At 37.0% G+C, this 20,281-nt stretch overlaps 2 protein-coding genes, 1 long non-coding RNA gene and 1 other non-coding gene across 5 annotated transcripts; 3 read left to right on the top strand and 1 right to left on the bottom strand.

Moving 5' to 3' along the window:
• Positions 1 to 1,996: 1,996 nt before the first annotated feature.
• Positions 1,997 to 3,210, bottom strand: LOC125277826. Of its 2 annotated transcripts, none has more exons than XR_007186994.1 (3): positions 3,047 to 3,210; positions 2,571 to 2,712; positions 1,997 to 2,411 (listed from the first exon to the last, which is right to left on the bottom strand). It is a non-coding gene; the product is annotated as an uncharacterized LOC125277826 (long non-coding RNA). The 2 variants fall into 2 exon arrangements; XR_007186993.1 differs by having other exon boundaries at positions 1,998 to 2,411; positions 2,571 to 2,716.
• klf11a (Kruppel-like factor 11a) lies at positions 3,203 to 7,998 on the top strand. The gene is made up of 4 exons (XM_048206348.1): positions 3,203 to 3,550; positions 4,477 to 4,722; positions 6,309 to 7,185; positions 7,275 to 7,998. Exons 1-4 carry the CDS (start codon positions 3,521 to 3,523, stop codon positions 7,559 to 7,561), a joined length of 1,440 nt encoding a protein of 479 aa, XP_048062305.1. The 5' UTR covers positions 3,203 to 3,520; the 3' UTR covers positions 7,562 to 7,998.
• Positions 7,999 to 10,366: 2,368 nt separating this feature from the next.
• Positions 10,367 to 14,071, top strand: LOC125277824 (ribonucleoside-diphosphate reductase subunit M2). Its single transcript, XM_048206347.1, has 10 exons — positions 10,367 to 10,671; positions 10,889 to 10,954; positions 11,856 to 12,002; positions 12,166 to 12,282; positions 12,368 to 12,501; positions 12,743 to 12,837; positions 12,920 to 13,053; positions 13,155 to 13,259; positions 13,387 to 13,500; positions 13,723 to 14,071. The coding sequence occupies exons 1-10, from the start codon at positions 10,579 to 10,581 to the stop codon at positions 13,873 to 13,875; spliced, it is 1,158 nt and encodes a 385-aa protein (XP_048062304.1). The 5' UTR covers positions 10,367 to 10,578; the 3' UTR covers positions 13,876 to 14,071.
• Positions 12,535 to 12,670, top strand: LOC125279149. The gene has a single exon (XR_007187323.1). It is a non-coding gene; the product is annotated as a small nucleolar RNA SNORD94 (small nucleolar RNA).
• Positions 14,072 to 20,281: the final 6,210 nt, after the last annotated feature.

The raw sequence follows: 20,281 nt of genomic DNA, 5'->3' as shown, positions 1-20,281 counted from the left end.
CATTCAGCAGCTGTATTCAGAAATTACTGTGAGAATCGATAAAGAAAATAATTGTGTTATTTAAACACTCAAATGTTTTTTAAGAGAGCAGATGTCAATCGAAGAAAAAATATCCAATCATTACCAAATAACCAATCATTGCATTCGGACCGAATGCAATGATTGGACAAACATTATTTTGGTCCTGAGACTTCCACAGAAGATTATGTACATTTTTTAATATTTAGACCACTTCTATTATTGATTGCCATCAGGATGTGAAGAGAGTTTCAACCAGTATAAAAAGTGTTTATGAAAAACATTGCCTTCCCTCCTTTAATGCTTTTTTCCCCCCGAGCAAAGACACATTAAACTGATCAATAGTGACAGTAAAGACTTTTATAATGTTACAAAAGTTTTCTATTTCAAATAAATGCTGTTCTTTTGAAATTTCTAAGAATACTGAAATGTATAATGGTTTCCATTAAATTATTAAGTAGCAGTTTTACTTCTTTCAAAAACATTAAAAAATCTCACTGAACCAAAACTTTATCTGTGCTTTTAGTTTATGTACAACTTTTCTTCTATACTTTGTTGATCTGTTTTCTTGTTCCATCAACACAGGAGATCCTCTTTCCTCCATCTTTTGCTTTTTCTTACAGCTTTTGCTAAATGAAGACATGTTCCTTATTTACATGGAATCATCTAAAGACCTTTGTGTCTTTTCTCTTTACATGTGACTCCCAGTTTCAACAAATATAAAAACAACAGAAAAACCCCAATCCTGCTGCTATCAAAATGTGGTCTAATAATTATGAAGCAAAACCAGATGTTGCCTTCTAAACCTCCATGCAGTATAAAGAAATGTGTTTCACCAATAAAAGTCCTCTTTTGTTTAAATATTTTTGATGGTTTAACACTTTGAGAAGGCTTAAAAAGCAACTATTTCGTTATTATGTCCAATTAGTTGTAAATATTTTCTATGGGATTAAAGGTGCCCTAGAATCAAAAATTTAATTTATCTTGGCATAGTTGAATAACAAGAGTTCAGTACATGGAAATGACATACAGTGAGTCTCAAACACCATTGTTTCCTCCTCCTTGTGTAAATCTCATTTGTTTAAAAGACCTCTGAAGAACAGGCGAATCTCAACGTAACACCGACTGTTACGTAACAGTCGGGATCATTAATACGTACGCCCCCAATATTTGCATATGCCAGCTCATGTTCCCAACATTATGAAAGGCATTAGACAAGGGCAGGACGTCTGGATGTGCACAGCTGAATAATCAGACTAGGTAAGCAATCAAGAACAATAGCGAAAAATGGCAGATGGAGCGATAATAACTGACATGATCCATGATATCATGATATTTTTAGTGATATTTGTAAATTGTCTTTCTAAATGTTTCGTTAGCATGTTGCTAATGTACTGTTAAATGTGGTTAAAGTTACCATCGTTTCTTACTGTATTCACGGAGACAAGAGAGCCATCGCTATTTTCATTTTTAAACACTTGCAGTCTGTATAATTCATAAACACAACTTCATTCTTTATAAATCTCTCCAACAGTATGTAATGTTAGCTTTAGCCACGGAGCACCATCAAACTCATTCAGAATCAAATGTAAACATCCAAATAAATACTATACTCACATGATCCGACGCATGCATGCAGTATGCATGACGAACATCTTGTAAAGATCCATTTGAGGGTTATATTAGCTGTGTGAACTTTGTAAATACACTGTATTATAGTTGAGAGCTCGGGGGGCAGGGAGTGCGTGATTTAAAGGGGCCGCAGCCTGAATCGGTGCATAGTTAATGATGCCCCAAAATAGGCAGTTAAAAAAAATGGGGTATGTGGTATTTTGAGCTGAAACTTCACAGACACATTCAGGGGACACCTTAGACTTATATTACATCTTGTAAAAACTGGTTCTAGGGCACCTTTAAATATTTCCAGATCCGCATCCGAAACACTTATTTTATTTTACTTTTCACTTTTATTATCAGACAAAATGGCTGAACCTTCCCAATATGTATATAGAATTAAATATCGCTCTTTAATAGGACATTAGCTGCCTTGAGTCAATTATGTGTTTAGGACTCCACATTCATTTTTATTATTGAATCATGTATGTGAAAAAAAGGCTACATTGTTTAATTATTATACAATTGACGATTTTATTTTACGAATGTCGACCATAAATTCCCTTTATTTCTTTGCTAAGAACATTAATGAATGCTAAACATTTCCAAGGACAGCAAATGTCTTCCTCAGCTATACAACACATCACAGACAGAGAAATACAATCTCCTCTGTCTTTTTCACTGAATATCTGAATCTCTGAAGAGGAGGGGTAGACTGATGAAGCCTTTTGTCTGCTCAGCTCTGCTCACCTAGACAGACCAGCAAAATCACAGCCCTCCTGCAGGGACGAACAATTAGGATATACCAATGATTTACACGCATTTACACCTTTCCCGACTAATCATTTCAGTGTAAGAACAGCTAATTATCACGAAAAACACACAAAGAGAGAGACACATAAAGGTTAGTGTAGCTACAACAAAGAGATGCAGCACACTCATAGGCTCCGCCCTGGATTCTTTCACAGAAAGCTGCTCCACTGAGGTTCCTGAGTTCAGCTCAGTTCACTGAAACCAGGTCCGTGAACGCACGTCAGACGGACGGGAGATGTAATGATTTCCGGACCACTCTTGTGACAACTGTCTTTTTAAAGACACAAATAAAATGAGATATCATAATAAGTGTGCATCCGTAATTTTCTAAAATTGTTTGTTTTTGTTAAAAAGGCGAAGTAAATATGATTATATATTTCGATATTAATATCGTCATTAGTCGCATTGTTGTTGTTTCATTTTAAGTGTATAGCTATTATTCAATACTTCTTTTAGCAGCGCCTTTGTGCACCAGTCGCATGAGGCTACTAAACATGACAACAGTTTATAATATAAATACGGACATATTTATATTATATAAAATGCTGTTTTCGCTTCTATATTTCAGTTTTGTCTTGAACACAGGCGTTGGCTCACGTACATCCAGTGTGGACTCAGCGCGCGCTCGTCTGCGCATGCCACACTCCGATGGCACAGCTAGCCAGACGCGTGCGAGTATCTCACGATTCCGCTCGTTCGCTGCGCCGACCTTTCCCCCAGTTCTCGAGCACCGGGTTCACCGGGTTTACTCTGACACCGCTGACTCCTCTGTAACGCCCCCCAACAGCCACGCACCCCGTTTCAGCCAATCAGCGAGCGATCACGTACTGATCACGCGCTGCCTGCTTTTTCATTGGTCCTTTTTCACTACACCTTTGTTTTTGATTGGTAACATGTTACCACCCGCCAGAGCGCTCTGAATTTTGTTTCTGTTTTTTTTTTCTTTCTGTTGTTTTTTTGCGCTTCTGATTCACTCAGCTGAGGTTGGACCCTGCTGTAAAAAAAGTGGTTAGACTTATGTGCCCGGGCTTCGCATCACAACTGTCTTCTCGTTGCTTTTAAGAGACGCACACATATGCTGAATTTTGCCTCTGACTCCGGCCGGGTAAGTTGATTTTATTGACAAAGTGGCTTTATTGCTACTTTTTTAGTATTTGCGCATTGACCCACTAATGACAACCTCTTTTACTGTAAGTTGCGCCCCGTGTAACATAATTGAATGCTCACTGACGGAGAACAGTTGACTTTGAGCAAAGCAATGTTTATAATTTTGGTTTACACACACAAAAACATACTTGACAGCTGAAATGAACCACATTCTTTGTGTTAAATTGCTTTAATTAAATAAGTGATGATGGCCATTTGCCGCAATCATTGTTGTGCATTTCCCTCCTGCATTGAGCTGCAGTGCTACTTTACGTTCAAACTGTTGTCATCAGTTTTTTTGTTTGTTGGCGACCTTATGTGCCCCCTGAACATACTTGAGTTTGAACATAAATTTTGACCTCCTTCATTTATACATTCAATTGTCAGTTATTTCAGAATTCATTGTTTGTGTTATTACAACAACGTTGTGCATTTTCTCTATCATGCTTGGTGTATCATAAGGGCTCTATTATGACAAAAAGAGTAACCTTAATGCAAAACGTCTTGATATGGTTAACCACTTGGATTATACTTTTTTTTTTTTTTTTGCATGGCACACTCACATGGCTTTTTGGTTGGGTGCACGTCACTCTTAAATCTATATTTGGCGATGGGAGGTTCCCAGCAGCTCACGGTTAACGCTGTGCAAGGCGCTGGGTGGGTGTAGTCGCCAACTACTGGGGCCCCTTTCTTTGCTTATGAATGGCAGCAGCAGCTATTTACAGCAGATGCATAACAAACATCATCATTTTGCCAGTATTATTTTTTTTGTCATGAAATCAGATAGGAACCGTTATCTTGATGGTGTCAATTTACTGCAGTTTATTAACCAGCCCACTGTGGCATTAAAATGATAAATGTGCTTTTTTTAAATATAATCTATAGTCTAGTCTTGTGGACATCTGCGAGGTAATGATGGAGAGAAACAGGCATGACAGTGAGAAGTCCTGCTCCTCCACTCTGGAATACAATGACCTGGAGGCTGCGGAAGCTTTGGTGTGCATGAGCTCCTGGGTCCAGAGGACGCACAAGCCTCGCCCACTGACGCCCACCTCAGACTCCTGTGATTCTCTCGCCTTGCAGCCTGAAGTCATTGAGTCCCCTAAAGACCTGGTCTCCCTTTCATCACTGGTGAGTGACTCTACATTAAAAAAAAAGGACTGTGTGAGCATTATAAATGATTTTTTCCAAATAAGGTTTGTGGATGCTGCATAAGTGAAAGCTGTTATGGCCTACTTCATTTTGAAAGAGGAAGTGTAAAGTTTATAGTAGGCTGGAATAAACCACATGTTTAAAATCAGAACAGATTTGAAAACACTAGGCATCACACTCTTGCTGACTTTGTAAATGGTTATAAAGAAAAACCGTGCATCATACACTAAATGACTATCACACACTACTAGACTTTCAAGTCATTACGAACACAACAAACTCACCCCATTGCTAGGAGATGCATGGTAAATAAAAGCAATATTTCAAAATCAGCTCAAAATAACAAACATGTTTTGACTAGATAGCAGTGGCATCATTTAACCAAAAGCCAGGGTATGGCAGACTCTGATGACATCATCCAGTCTTACTCCCTTGACGTGACAGTCTCACTTTCTTCACACAACTTTTTCCAGCACTTCAAAGCTCAAAAGTCTAAATATTATCCAATTTAAGTGTTATTTTTAATATGATTACCAAAAGCACTTTTAGTTTTACAAATGAGGACAATCTTTGTAGGATGAACAAAAGTCAATCAATCAAAAACCACAGCCAATCAGAACAGAGTGTTTAGCGGCATTTGAATGGCACCAGAGATTAAACTTGACGGCACTTGCAAAGAAATGGATGTAATCAAGTACATAATCAAATTCACAAATATTACACCCTTTAAACATTATTAAAAACACATACTAAAGCAATCTTTGTCATAGAATACACTTGTTTGTTCACAGTTTGAACGTTCTTGCTTCCATTTGCAAGATTTGAGGTGAAAGCTGGGAGCACTAAATGATATTAAAAGTCACATTAAACGCTTTCAACATTAAATAAAGCACATAAACATAACCTGAGATTATCATTTCCATACTTTGTGTTGTTGTTCCAGCCACGACTTCGCAAAACAATAAAAACCGTTTCTAAAATAGAATCATCGAGGCTGGTTAGGACAACTGGTAACTTAAACACTTCTGATTGGTCATTATTTTCAACAGAAATGCCTGTGATTGGCTACAATACTCAACGCTGCAAAATCACGTTGTGAATAGACACATTGGCAGCGCCGTTGATCTTAAATGACATGAATATAACATTCAGATCGCTTTAATTTACTTACTTTTCTGTTTTATTTAACAACACAAATTATATGTTACACATAGTAATATGACTCCATTAATCCTGAATGCAATGAATAAAATGATATAAGTTGCATTGACTTGACCAGGCAGCCAAGGTATGGCAGTCGCCACACCCTGCCATACCCAATTGACGCCCATGCTGGATAGAATCATAGTCTAAAGCTACAAAATTAGAGTCTGTGCCCATCATACGCTATGTGATTTTCTGTGAAAATCAATCAACTCAGACTTCCCAAAATCTGCAGACTGGCTCTGACTTTCGTCAACTAGCGTCAACTTGTCCAGAATGAAAATTGGGCAAAAATCATGTAGTATATTCCAGCCTTAAAGAAAATTCCCAATGCTCAATGCAAATCTCTTCTCTCCCACCAGTGCATGACCCCTCCCCACAGCCCAAGCTTTGCGGAAACTTCAGGCACAGCAGTTCTCAGTACCTCAGTAGCCTGCTCAAGTCTCAAAACACATCCCAGACTATGCTCAGCCTTGACCAACAGGGCTGCATGTCACATCAACTTGCATCCCAGTACCACAGTCCTTCTCAACCCAGCTCCGCCGCAGACGGCAGAACAGTCCTCGTTGCGCAGAGCCACCAGCGTTATACGGCACACCGCCGACAGATCCGTGGACCACAACATTCCATCTCCGACCACAGGGCAGGAGAAGCCATGTTCCACAGAAATCCCTCTACAGCACACAGAGCCCAATGCCAACCTCAAAGCAGAACTGCAAAGCTGCAGTAGCCCATGTGACACTGCAGAAACGGAGAGAACGGCCCCTTCCCCTGACTCCCCATGCTTTGCTATCCCTACTTCACAGTCCGCCGTTCCACAGTCGCCCATTTCCAGCCCTCCGGTGCTCTGTCAGGTGTTTCCTGTTAACGGGCAGACTGGAATCATCTCAGCGTTCGTTCAGACTCCAGTTCAGATGCAGACCTCCGGGTCGAAGCCCATTCTTCCACATTCTCAACCTCTTCTGGTGAGCTCACCTGTGGCTCAGGGCACTGTGATGTTTGTAGTCCCGCAGTCTCAGGTATCCCAATCCTCCACCTGCCAGCAGAGCGTTGTTACGCTTGGGAACACGAAGCTCCTGCCTTTGGCACCCGCTCCAGTCTACGTGCCCTCAGGTCAGAGCGGCGGAGTGACACAGTCTGACTTCTCACGTAGACGGAATTACGTCTGCAACTTCCAAGGATGCAAGAAGACTTACTTTAAAAGTTCCCACTTGAAGGCTCATTTAAGAACCCATACAGGTTTGTATCCATTTGGCAGACAATACATTTTTGTTCTAATCGGTTGCACCCATAAAGATGTTTATTGATAATCTCCCTCTGTTTCTCAGGTGAGAAGCCATTCAGTTGTCATTGGGAAGGGTGTGACAAAAAATTTGCCCGTTCAGATGAACTCTCCAGGCATCGTCGGACACACACGGGTGAAAAGAAGTTTGTCTGTCCTGTCTGTGAGCGTCGGTTCATGCGAAGTGACCACCTGACCAAACACGCACGGCGTCATATGACTACCAAGAGGTCTACAGCATGGCCTAACGAAGTTCGTGACGTAAACAAAATGGCCACTTCCCAAGCACCATCTTCCATGCCCCTTAGTATGCTTCTTCCTGCCTCAAACTAAGTTGAGACTCCTACCACTCACCTCAGTCACCTCAGGACAATATCCCACTGACCATTTAATGGGAAATACAAGAAAACCAAGGCTGCTACACATCCATGTACATAAAACAATGTGACATTGCACTGGATTTTTACTTTAATCATGGTTGTTTATAAGGAATTCTTGTTTACTTTTATATAAGTTATGTCTCCCAATATGTATTTACTCCCTTTGCCAAAGTCTTTGCATCATTTCATCTGTTACTTACTCTTTACTGTTGTATATATGTATATAAATATTACTATCTATATGAATGTAATGTGTATTCAAATTTGCATTTATTGTTGATATATAAATAAATGTTATTGATGTTACTTCTGTTAAATGGACAGTATTCCTGTATGTGATACTACCTGCAATATTCCATATTATTTAATAATAAACATTTGTAGTAAGAATATAGAATTTGTTTTATTTGTTACCTCTGATAAATGAAAATAAATTACTGTATCTAATTGTATCTAATTACAAATTACTGTACAAAAACAAAAACCTCTTGAAATGGTTCACCAAATATATTTTTACAAAAAAAAGATTAAACTTACCTATGAAAAAACAACAAAAAACACAGGCTGACAAGTGTTACACAACGTGTAAAACGTGGATAAAGAAAACAATAGAATCATTACATAGCCATGAACTGGTGTGACGACACAGTTACACAACACCAGCTCAACATCAATTCTCAACATTGTCACCCCACAGCACCCAGTAACAAACCTCGTCCAATCACAGCGCTCCATTGTGGAGCGGTTAGGGGGCGCGACCAATCAAAGAAGATGACTATTTGTAAATATGGCAGCAGCAGCTTGACTGACAAGCCTTGGTCTCCGCCCATTTGCCTTACTGACCGATATTTCCAAACGGAAAAAGCACAAAATAAAAAAGCAGTAACTGCAAAAGTCACAATATTTTCTGTTTTAATGATGATTAACTAAACCAAAGTGAGAAGTAAAATAAAAATTCATGACGTGAACAACTGTCTTTTTTTTTTTTTTTTTTTTTAAAGAAAGCAATTGGCGGACGGAATACAATGATTTTTTTATACTTAACAGAATCTTTGTTTATATTATAATGTATGATAATATAGGTATATATCATGTGATAATAATATCCTTTTAACAACTTGCAGACAATCCATATTAAATCTCTCGAACGACAGGTGAAGCGCGCCCCCTGCTGTCTCTAGCGTTACAGGCAGTTTACTGCAACATTCGAGGCTTTGTTTTGTTTTATTTCCTCCACGGTGTTGATCCCACAATCACATTCGGTGATTTCATAGTAGCTAAAATGTTTTGTGTGTACGTGTATGTATATTTTGAACTATTTTATCTTTGCATTCGGCCTATCATTATCATCATATCCATAAAGAAACAGTCAAATAGTATCCTAACTAAATAAGTACGTTAATGTAATGTTGTCTGCGAGAAGATTATGGAGATGTGATGATGTGTATGCAGCTGATAATTTTTCATATTTTTGTTCAAATGTTTAGCTTTGTTACCAGAATTTATGTGATGAGTTTCTGCAAAACTAACACATCAGGTCTGTGATGATTGTCCTCCTGCCACTAGGGAGCAGTATCCCAGAAGCATCCAGTATTTTATCCCCGGCAGTGACCTCTTGGGCGTTTTATTGTTCCTTGTCCCGCGTCCTGAAAATGTGTTTTGTTTTAAGAAAACAAAGGATTTTAATATTTTCGCTGTTGTAAGATACATTTTCAACACAATTTGGGTCATTGTGTTATGCCGATTTTTATCTAATCACAAACCTCGTAAGGAGGAAGTCGTGTTTTGGTTTGGCCGTGGCGAGCTACTGGCTGAACAGCTGATTGTTTGTTGTGTAATGTTTAAAAATCACTTGAAATACATATACTTATAATCTCTCTTTTTAGACACTAAAGTCTACAGTTAATATGAATGAATCATGCCCACCGTGATATTTGAACTTGTGGACAAGAGAAACAACAACAAGAAGAAGAAGATAAACAAAACACTATACGCCACGTCAAAGGGATGAATTTATGAAGGTAGTGGTTTTAAAGATCACATATCTAGTTTATGGTCATCATTAAAAATGAATATTTCAGTTTTCTGAAGTATTATGAATAATAATACGGGTTGACGTTGTGTATTTCAATTGTTTGCTGAAATCTGGCGCGCAAAATTGCTTCCTGGCAGGTTTTTGTTGTTGGCTTGTTATATAAAGATGCACTGAGAAATATATTTTCCACACTGATCGATTTTTTTTCTCCCCATACAGCAGTTTGGATGTTGTTTTTACCTTAAACAACATTTATTGTGTAATGTTTAATGTTGCATCTGTATGTAATCGACAGCTGCTGTCTTTATGGCTTGAGTGGTTTAAATGGCACTACGTGTCCATTTATATGAACTTATTCTGTTCGAATGGAATTCTAAATTATATCAACTCATTATAATAAAGTGTATCCAGAAATTCCATATCCTGTAAATGTAAGACTTTCTTTGGTGGACAGTTAGCCTGAACAAACATTTCGCATAAAATATATTGTAAATGAAATGTTTTGTACAAAATATTAGAGCGATTTTAATATTTTTTCCTCATATTCGCGCCTTTTTAAACCTGTTTGCGTAACTGCATAATTATCCGGTTTTGTGTAACACTTCTCATCCCCCAACATCTTTGAATTTCCCGCGAGGCGTAGTTCTCACGTGACATCGTGGGGAATTTTGATTGGTCCATCTGATGAAAGAGTTAAAAGGACCAAACAAAGCAGTGAAGTTTGCCCGTTTCCTATTGGCTGAGAATGAGCGCCAAGAGTCAAATATAAAAGAGTATCTCTGGCGTCCAGGCTTCATTTTCTTCGCTTCAGCTGGACTCTGGACCTTCAAGCTCATACTTTTCTTATTTATTTGCATCTGGCTTTGTTTTAGAAGTTATTTTATTTTAAACTTTTTACCTCATTTTCTGTTTTGCCTAACGCTCTAAGCTTCACAATGATGTCAACTCGCTCTCCACTGAAGGCAAAGAATGAAAACGCAGTTTCTGCAAAAATGAATAACATGACCTTGATGGACAAAGAGAACACGGTAATTTTATTCTTTTAGGTGTTATCAGGTATTTATACGTGTGTTTCTAAAACATGTAACGTTACTGAGATGTTTTTAATTTTCAGGAGTAACGTTTGTAGCTCAGTACTTTATACTATGACAGAAATATCACTTATGTTGTTTAATTAGAAGTCAAATACTATACGGTTAGTCTTGATATAGATTGTAAAGTGTTTAAATTTTGTTTTGTCCTCAGCCACCTAGTCTGAGCTCCACCAGAATTCTGGCGTCCAAAACGGCGCGCAAAATCTTTGATTCAGAGGTAAGTTACGTTCACTTTTACTGCACAACTGCACTTTTCTAAAGGATTTCCAGCAATAATGAGTGTCAAATATATACCAGTTTAAACGATTGATTTCTCTAGCGATGTTTTAAAAGGGATCCAATTTGGCGGATTCAGAGCGCGCCAAATTGGACTGGTCCTTCCAAACTTTTTAGTCCTTTGATAAAAAACATGGCTCGTAAAAACCAATCTAACTGCAGAGCGTGCTATGTTAACTTGAAAAGGGGGTTATTGTGTATTTTAAGCCGGGTTGTATGCTGATTTGGCGGGTCAGTATCTCGAGTTGGCTTAATGTAGCCTAGTGTAAACGACGCAGAATTGTTTGTGAAAACTTACGATTAAATATGTACATGTTTCGAGCAATATTTATATTAAGTTACCATATCTTATTGTGTCGTGTGGTTTTATTTTTATTTTATTTTATTTTTTTGTTTTTTTTTAATCCGGTTAACTTGACTGGAACACCCTTGTTTCACCGGCAAACTAGACCGGAAGTTGTAGGTCCAGAGAGGGTTTACGTTTATAGTACGACATTTAAAGTCCAACGAAAGCTAGTTACATAGTAACAAGTAACGCGTTTTTATTAAATGAAATGTCTTTTATTTCTACGTTTTTTAGCATGGAAAACGTTTATCAAGGCAACAAACCCAGACAAAACTAGCTTTTCGTGCATATTGGTCAAAATGGTAAATATTTTGATGTATTTAAATGCTGCGAAGTCAAGTCTTCACATGACTGGTCAATCATGACGTGTTTTATGCGTAGTTATTAACTATGCTCTTCCCATTCACATGTTTTAGTTGCCATAGTTTGTCTTGGCAAATTTATTTATTCATTTTTTTTTTTTTTTTTTTTTTTTTTTTTTTTTTTACACTTTAAGGATCAGACAAAAGCCAGGAAAGGAAATGTGGAGGAAGAGCCCCTTCTAAAGGACAACCCCCATCGCTTTGTCATCTTCCCAATTCAGTACCATGACATCTGGCAGATGTACAAGAAAGCAGAGGCCTCCTTCTGGACTGCTGAGGAGGTGAGCTTCAAAAAATATTTAATACCCCAGAAGAATTGAAAGTTTGTTCCATATAATTATGGTTCTTAAAAATGTAAAATACAACGTTAAAGCTGCTTGTATGCTTGCCTTGATTTTTAGATTGCAGTGTTTTTCAACTTTTTTTTTTTTTTTTTTTTCCAAGGTTGACCTGTCCAAAGATCTTCAGCACTGGGATTCCCTGAAAGACGAGGAGAGATATTTCATCTCTCACGTTCTGGCTTTCTTTGCTGCAAGCGACGGCATTGTCAACGAGAACTTGGTGCGTTCAGAAGCAAACTTTCACAAGATTTTCAAACTTCTGTAAAGTGTCACTGTTCTTATTGCATGTCTTCTGTGATAACTAGGTGGAGCGATTTACTCAGGAAGTCCAAGTGACCGAAGCCCGTTGCTTCTACGGTTTCCAGATTGCAATGGAAAACATCCACTCTGAAATGTACAGTCTGTTGATCAATACCTACATCAAAGATCCCAAAGAGAGGTGAGCTATTGGACATGTTGTGGGAGTTATTTGGGAGCAATGATGAGTGGCGCAGGGGTACGTACCTCAGCTGATAATGGGAGCTGAGTGTTGACTGCTCAAGATCAGTGGACATGTGGTCCGTTGGTTGTAGGGTGTCAGCACGAAAATATCGCCTTTACTGAGCTCCCTACATTACGTTCTTGTCAAATTTCAATCTATTTTGACATTTAAATAAATGAAGTTTCTTTTGCTCCTGTAGAGAATTTCTGTTCAATGCTATTGAGACGATGCCATGTGTAAAGAAGAAGGCTGACTGGGCACTTAACTGGATTGGTGACAAAAATGCACAATACGGTATGTTGTATTAACATACTACTGCAGTTATTATTTGCTAAATGACTTTAAATTATGAGCTAACTTAAGTCTGTGTGTTTAGGGGAGAGAGTGGTGGCTTTTGCTGCAGTGGAAGGAATCTTCTTTTCTGGGTCTTTTGCTTCTATTTTCTGGCTAAAGAAGAGAGGACTCATGCCTGGACTCACCTTCTCCAATGAACTCATCAGCAGAGATGAGGTAACCGTTTTGAGATGTCTTCTAACATGGGCATGAATGCACTCGGACGTGTAGTGTTATAGTTGAAGAACTGATCTTAACGTTTATTCTTTTCCTCACAGGGTCTTCATTGCGACTTCGCCTGCCTCATGTTCAAGCACTTGATCAACAAACCATCAGAAGCTATAGTAAAGAAAATCATCATGAATGCAGTTGAAATTGAACAGGTTTGTGTGCTTGCACAACACCAAATCCCTTTCAGGATTTCAACCAGTTAGTTGTGTGTAGTTAACGCATACTTTAAACTGCTTTGGAAATCGGATTTGAATCGGATTTGTCTTTTTAACTTCCTAGGAGTTCCTGACTGATGCTCTGCCAGTAAAGCTTATTGGCATGAACTGTGACCTAATGAAACAATACATTGAGTTTGTGGCTGACAGACTACTGCTGGAGTTGGGATTTGACAAGGTAGGTTTATTTCACTTCAGTATAGCCAATTTTATTTGACTTGTAAACTGACATGTTGAACTGAATTGTGGTAGTTTAGCATCTTTGCTAATGGTGGTAGTGTAGCCTCAGATCAATAGCCTTGCTGTTGGCTAATATCAGACTACAAATCAAACTTGTTCTGTGCCTTCAGTTTAACAGATGGTATTTCAAGTGTCATTAACCTTCTAAATTTCTTTCTAGGTCTATAAAGTGGAAAACCCTTTTGACTTCATGGAGAACATTTCCTTGGAGGGCAAGACCAACTTCTTTGAGAAGCGAGTTGGCGAGTACCAGCGGATGGGAGTCATGTCTGGAACTACAGATAACACTTTCAGACTGGATGCTGATTTTTAAAGACTCAATCGTAGTGCCTGAATGGACGCTTGTAAGCTATGGACCCTTTGGACTCTAAAGAGATTCAACCTCACTTATTCTACAGTGTTTACATTATTTTTTTTTTCCCTTGAACTTTAGTTTTAATGATATGATACTGAAATGGCTTTTTATTTTTGTTGTTTTAAATAATAATAAAAAGGACAGATCTACTTTATGCTTTTCTACTCATTGCTTTTCCTGTAGGGTGTGGCAGAGACAAGGATTAGGGGTCAATGACATGATGTGCATATTGTCTAAGTACATTATTTCCTTTTAAAATTTGATAAAATTCATGTCATCACTGTTTTATAAAACCTATTTAGTTAGTTTTTAGTACATTTAAATGTATATTTTAATCTTAAACCCTTAGAATGTCAGGTTGGTACAAATGTCAGAACAAATGAAGACTAAGAACTTTTGTAAATGGTGTCTTAATAGAAAGAAATGTCTAACTTGCAGCATTTAAGGTTTGAAACTAAATACTTTTTATGAATATCATTAGTTTTAAAGCGGTTGAGGTAATTGGAAAAACACAGCAAACACGAATAAAAATGCATCCAGAGGACCCCAACTGATCCTTGAGGCAATGTGAAAAGGTTTGTAGTTCTTTCTAAAATACTTGTAAAACTGTTAATTTCAAGAAGTATAGATGGGTTTTTACGCTTTCCATATCAGGTGGTACAACTACAATATACATACAATTATTTGATTTTACTGCTCGACATGTTTAAAGATGACTTATGCATTACATCAGTTTTGAAAAGTTAGTTTTTTTTTTTTTTTTAAACCTTTTTTGGAACCTTTATTTGTTAATGACCCTTAGGACCAAAACTCACTTGTAGACAGAAATGTCTAAGTCTCAAATTTAATGTGACAACAGCATCTGTCTACTGCAAATATTAGTGATGTGACTTAAAGCAATTAGTGAAGTGACTTAATGCTGAAATGGGTTAATTTAGTATCATTTGTAAGATGTGAAATTACCTTATCTTCAACAGTATTACACAGTAAAATAACCATGTTGGTGCATGTATAGTGCCAATCAACTTCCTTAAAGACACAATATGTACATTTTTGCTGCTAGAGGTCACTTATTCAAAAACAAAGGCGTAGCTTGATGACGACTTAATTTCGAGGAATCATGGGAGGTGTTGTCTTCACATCTACAGCCGGTGGAAAAGAATCAGGATGGGGGCTCGGGCACAAATCATGTTCATGGATGAGATTATTAACATTTCTGTAGTATGAAGCAGAGCAGGACAGAGTGCCGTGTGAACAGAAATGAGGCCGCTGGAGCGATTGCTAATGAGAAACAGTGGAACATTTATTATCCCGCAGTCACCATTTCTGCTTCTTCCGGTCAAGCGTATGTGGGGGTAAAGCAGCGCTGTTTTATCATATTAGATACATTTGTGTGTTGAAAGTTGTTATAGTGGTACTCTGTGTTTGCTCAGTGGCTGCTATGAGATGCTTGTTGCACACTACAGTAAGCCAGATCGATATAGGGCAACATGGTATCTGCTATAAATCAAGAAAATGAGATTTAAACAATAAGACTTACTGAGTTGAGCTATATAACATGATTAGTTTTCTGTCGATGAATGAATGTATCCATCCAAACATTTGCTCACCTATCTAATAAAACACACAATATATTAAAGTCTTTGGTGTTTCCATGATTTCTACAAAATAAAACCGTAAACCAAGGCTAACGTGGGTATGATGTCATTGATAGGCGACGCGTGGACATGGTCCATGTCCTGGTTAAAATTGCTTATTTCTCTGGATTTAAACATTCTTGGAAACATTTGTGATAAAGTACACAAGTCAACAAAATATATAACATTGTTCTAGTGGTTTTTGGATATTTTATCCAAAAATCTTTCATATTGTACCTTTAAATCCAAAACATCTCTTCTAAAAGTGTATAACATTTGGCAACTTTTCCCATCATGGCTGCCGCTGTCTCCTACACAGGCTTAATGAAATCTTTCAGCTGCTGTAAAGCTTTATAGCATCTGCCCAAACTGGAAAAGGCTTACTGACTTCAACCAGTCTTTCAAAATGTCACTCTGTTTTTCATTTTGAAGTATGATGAATCAAAATGAGTTTTCATTGAAGGTTGCTTTTCAAAGAGTGCTACAGTTCAGAACTGATCTTGGAATTCTGATCAATACATTAAGACAGTAACTACTGGCCATTGAATGATCAATATTAAATTCACATTGCAGTTTTTCAATTTCATATTTTAAACTTCTCAAGGTTAATCAAGATTTAATGTTTTAATACACTAAGTGGATTACATGGTTTTCTCCATGCACACCTGTAATGAACAACATTGCTGACATGGAAACTTCTAAAGCACTCAATATATTTATAGTAGTCATTATCTGGGGCACTCCTGGTATGAGTTGGTGACCGACCGCTCTCCTCTAAGTGCTTTCAGGACGTTTCGAAACAGTTTCCGCATAGGACAGCATGATGTAGGAACTTAAACATGAAGAACAAAGCATTAACATTGTCTGGCCTGCTTTAATATAGCACAAATGAATCCTTTGTGTTTATTTACATATGCTGATATCAGTTTTCTTTTGCACATACTGAAACAAATGTTATATCTTTCCTCAATTCACATTTCTATTTTGGAGTGTAGCACAACTGTCACTGACTTGTCAGTTGATCTGTGCTGCTGTAACTGCTGTGAAAACACTGTAATGGATGGTCATGAACATGTGAGTCTTCCTGTCTGCGTCAGTAAGAGTGTCTGAATATGAACAGTGTTTGACTCTAGGACATGTATATTACCGTGAGGATCATTTATATGGGTTTTTCTCATTAGCATGCCTGTCAGCGGTTCATCATTCTGAAGAGTTAACAGCTGCTTTAGCCGACACATTGACACACAGTAGATCTTGTTAGCAGATATTATATCACTGAAACAGTGTCACAACAGGTAGAAAAAAGCTGTGGTTAATAGGATATAAAAAGATCTATCTATCTATCTATCTATCTATCTATCTATCTATCTATCTATCTATCTATCTATCTATCTATCTATCTATCTATCTATCTATCTATCTATCTATCTATCATCATCTAGCTAGCTAGCTAGTTAGCTAGCCTGCTAGTATTGTTTTTGTATTATTTAAATACTATTATAGTATTATTAATCTATTTAATTGATCTAATTTTAAGGTCATCTAATATTTATATTTTATTTCAATGATATTTTATTTCAGTATGCTATATTTCAATGAATGAAAACGATTTTCAATACTTTTGGTTAATGATTATAGCACTGACTTACTTACTGGCATTTCCCCCCCAATTTTCTAGTAAAGAAGATAATTACTCATCTTTTATGACCTCACATTTGATACTTAAAGTGAATTCAACCTAAAATTGTGTATTTCAGATATTTGACTTTTATTGAAGGCCCTGTAAAAACTATATGATGTGGATCACCATATGCCCAGCATATGATCCACATCACTCTCTGGTATTGCCCAGCAGGGTCATGTCACAAACAGGTTGATCAACAAACCTTTGTTCCCAGTGTAATGAATGTTAAAAAGCATTTGGGCCCAACAGTTGCCACACTCCAAGTGGTGGTCTACTGGTAAGCGCAGCTGTCTGAAACAGGCAAATCCTGTGTCCCCTCCATGCCCTTTTAAGGAGACAGGACCCTGTCAAAGTGCTTGTGTTGGTTGCCTGCTTTGTTTGACCACTGGGCCTCCCACACAGCAGCGCTTCTTAACTGACGCTCGTAGATCACAACCCAGTAAATATTGCCATGGTAGAATTACAACTGTTACTGTACTTTAATAGCCCGATAGGAACACCCAAATTCCTTCATTTATCTTTCCTGAACATCATGGGTGCACACTTTTCACTAGAAAAGATTCTAAGCCAGATTATAATTTCAAAGAAGCCATTAGCAATGATCTCATTTTGCTAAACAGCATCATCAGAGCTATAATAAGATGCTAGTATCGGTCACAGTACGTGAGGGTTTAAGGGAATCCGAATGGATTGTGATCTGTAGATATCTATCAAGCTATGGCGAAAAACAAAAACGGCTAATAATAGCACATCTAACAGAGAGGCTTGAACTTTATAATGCTCAAAAATGCTCACACATAATCCAACTTTGGCACAGCAAGCCGAAGAGTCTATAAGAAACCCTAGAAATCTGATAACGAAAGGTTAGAAAATACTATCACGCTGATATCACAGTCTTTTTCAGTCAGGCTTGAGCTTTGAGGATCACAAATAGAACATTATCTTCTGTTCACCAAGCCTGAAACAACACAAGATAACACCTACATGCCAAAACAGGAAGGAATGTCAACTTTAATGTCAAATGGTGAAATAAAATGAATTTGTAATATGCACGTTTTAACCTAGAGTATATGCGTAGAGTCAAACTACGGTATTTCACAAATGGAGGAATATACAGAGGAAACATTCTCTGTTTTCTCACAGTGTCGAGTGAAAGAGATAACGGGGGAGAAGGTGACAAATAAGGAGTTGGAGCCAAGCAAGCAGCACTGAGGAGCAGCACTGATGTGTCGCCAGGAGCACCTGTCACTCACCATGACCCTAAAAGGACAGAGCTGGGCCAATCAGAGAACAGCAGTTGCAGAGAAAGGACACAGGTCCTTCCTAACACCCCCACACCTCTCAGCTGTCTGGCATGTTATGGGCCGATCGCATACCAGGGTCCAGGCGATTTGACAAAGGTGGTGTTACTCAGGTCTGGCTCCTAGATGTGACCCCATGCATCTAGTGTTACATCCCCTGTGTTCTGAACTTTCAAATGCCTGAGAAGACAGATAATTTTTTTTGACAATGTATGTCATCACTGACCTTACACATATATTGGTATATTGTTCCGTGTCAAAGGTCATGATTTCCTGACATTCCTATAAGTTTATTTGTTTGGTGTACACAAAATGCTGGGTTAAAAACAACCCAAGTTGGGTTGAAAATGGACTAACCCAGCGGTTGAGTTAAATGTTTGCCCAAACTGCTGGCTAGTTTTATTTAAATCAACTATTGTTTAAAAATGACTGTATTGCTTGCTTAAAATGAACCCAAAATATTTTGGAAATTAACATTTATTAATAAGTTTAATGAATAATAATTAAACAATAAACATTTATTAAATTGCTTATTAATAAATGTTCACCTTTTGATAATTATTGTTGCCTCTAGTAATTATGTGTCTGATTTTTAATTTCCAACTTATTTTGGGTTCGTTTTAAGCCAGCCATAAAGTAATTATAAAACAATAGTTTAAATAAAACTAGCCAGCAGTTTGGGCAAACATTTAACCCAACCGCCGGCTTTGTCCATTTTCAACCCAGCATTTTTTAAAGTGTATGTGGCATCACAAACTGACTATTTTGCATGTGCTATTGTCTCCTTTTGCCTAAATTATATTATAATTCTGGTCGATACGATTATTATTGGCCAATAAATGGTTAATATTAAAATTCTATACTATTTTGTCTAAATAAATTAAAAATAATAATACAAAATCAGTCATTTTAAATGACACAAGTGAATTCAGCTATTTTAGTATTATTTATATATGGTATTTATTGAATTAGCTTTTATTTTATAGTTCTCGTTATAAAATTTAAGAGTTTTAGTAATTTTTTATGTGCTTTTGTAATTTTTATTAATATATTTTTTAATATTTCTATTTAACTTTATTATTTTTTTTCAAGTTTTCAAGTCATTTTCAAGTTTTAAACTTATTTTATTTCAGTCTGTTGCCAAGGCAACATTTCCAATTTTTGTTTATGTCTACGTTTAAGTTTTTCAACTAATAATTATATTTTATTTTATTTCAGCTGTATTTCAATTAAGGCAAACAAATTTTAATTCTTTTAGTTTTAATAAACAATAGCAACACTGATTTCGCCATTACATTATGCAGTATGATACAGTATGTACAGTATGAAAAAGTCATTTTGATATTTGCTAAAGTTTAATTTAACAGTGTTAAATTATTCAACATTATTAAACGTTACTTTACTTTGACAGCAAAAGTAATCTAAATGTAAAAATAGGAGAAATTAACATGCACAATTAAATATCTAATATCTGCTCTGCCCATATGATAAAATAAAAAAATCTCTAATATGGTCCGATAACCTAGCTATGGTATTTATCGTGCATCTTTAGAAGAATGGCATCATGAAACGGTTAGCATAAAATTTTTTAGCCACATTCATAGAAAACAATGCTGTTCATTTTCAATGTGATTAAATCAGATTCAGTAACATTCAGTAATCATTAAGAACTATTTAATGTTTTTTGTCACACATAATAACAGAACATGACATAAAACATTACATAATATATTAAAAGAGAT

This window comes from Megalobrama amblycephala, linkage group LG11 (genome assembly GCF_018812025.1).
Source record: "Megalobrama amblycephala isolate DHTTF-2021 linkage group LG11, ASM1881202v1, whole genome shotgun sequence".
Taxonomy (NCBI): Eukaryota; Metazoa; Chordata; class Actinopteri; order Cypriniformes; family Xenocyprididae; genus Megalobrama; species Megalobrama amblycephala.
The sequence above is the reverse complement of the archived record's forward strand: the minus strand, read 5'-3'. Positions and strand labels throughout refer to the sequence as shown.

Coding starts and splice junctions, on each gene's coding strand:
- klf11a (XM_048206348.1), top strand. CDS start 3,521: ATGCTGAATTTTGCCTCTGACTCCGGCCGG. Junction 4,723..6,308: donor TGGTCTCCCTTTCATCACTG/GTGAGTGACTCT, acceptor CTCTCCCACCAG/TGCATGACCCCTCCCCACAG. Junction 7,186..7,274: donor TCATTTAAGAACCCATACAG/GTTTGTATCCAT, acceptor TCTGTTTCTCAG/GTGAGAAGCCATTCAGTTGT.
- LOC125277824 (XM_048206347.1), top strand. CDS start 10,579: ATGATGTCAACTCGCTCTCCACTGAAGGCAAAGAATGAAAACGCAGTT. Junction 12,838..12,919: donor TGACAAAAATGCACAATACG/GTATGTTGTATT, acceptor CTGTGTGTTTAG/GGGAGAGAGTGGTGGCTTTT. Junction 13,260..13,386: donor ATGCAGTTGAAATTGAACAG/GTTTGTGTGCTT, acceptor TTAACTTCCTAG/GAGTTCCTGACTGATGCTCT.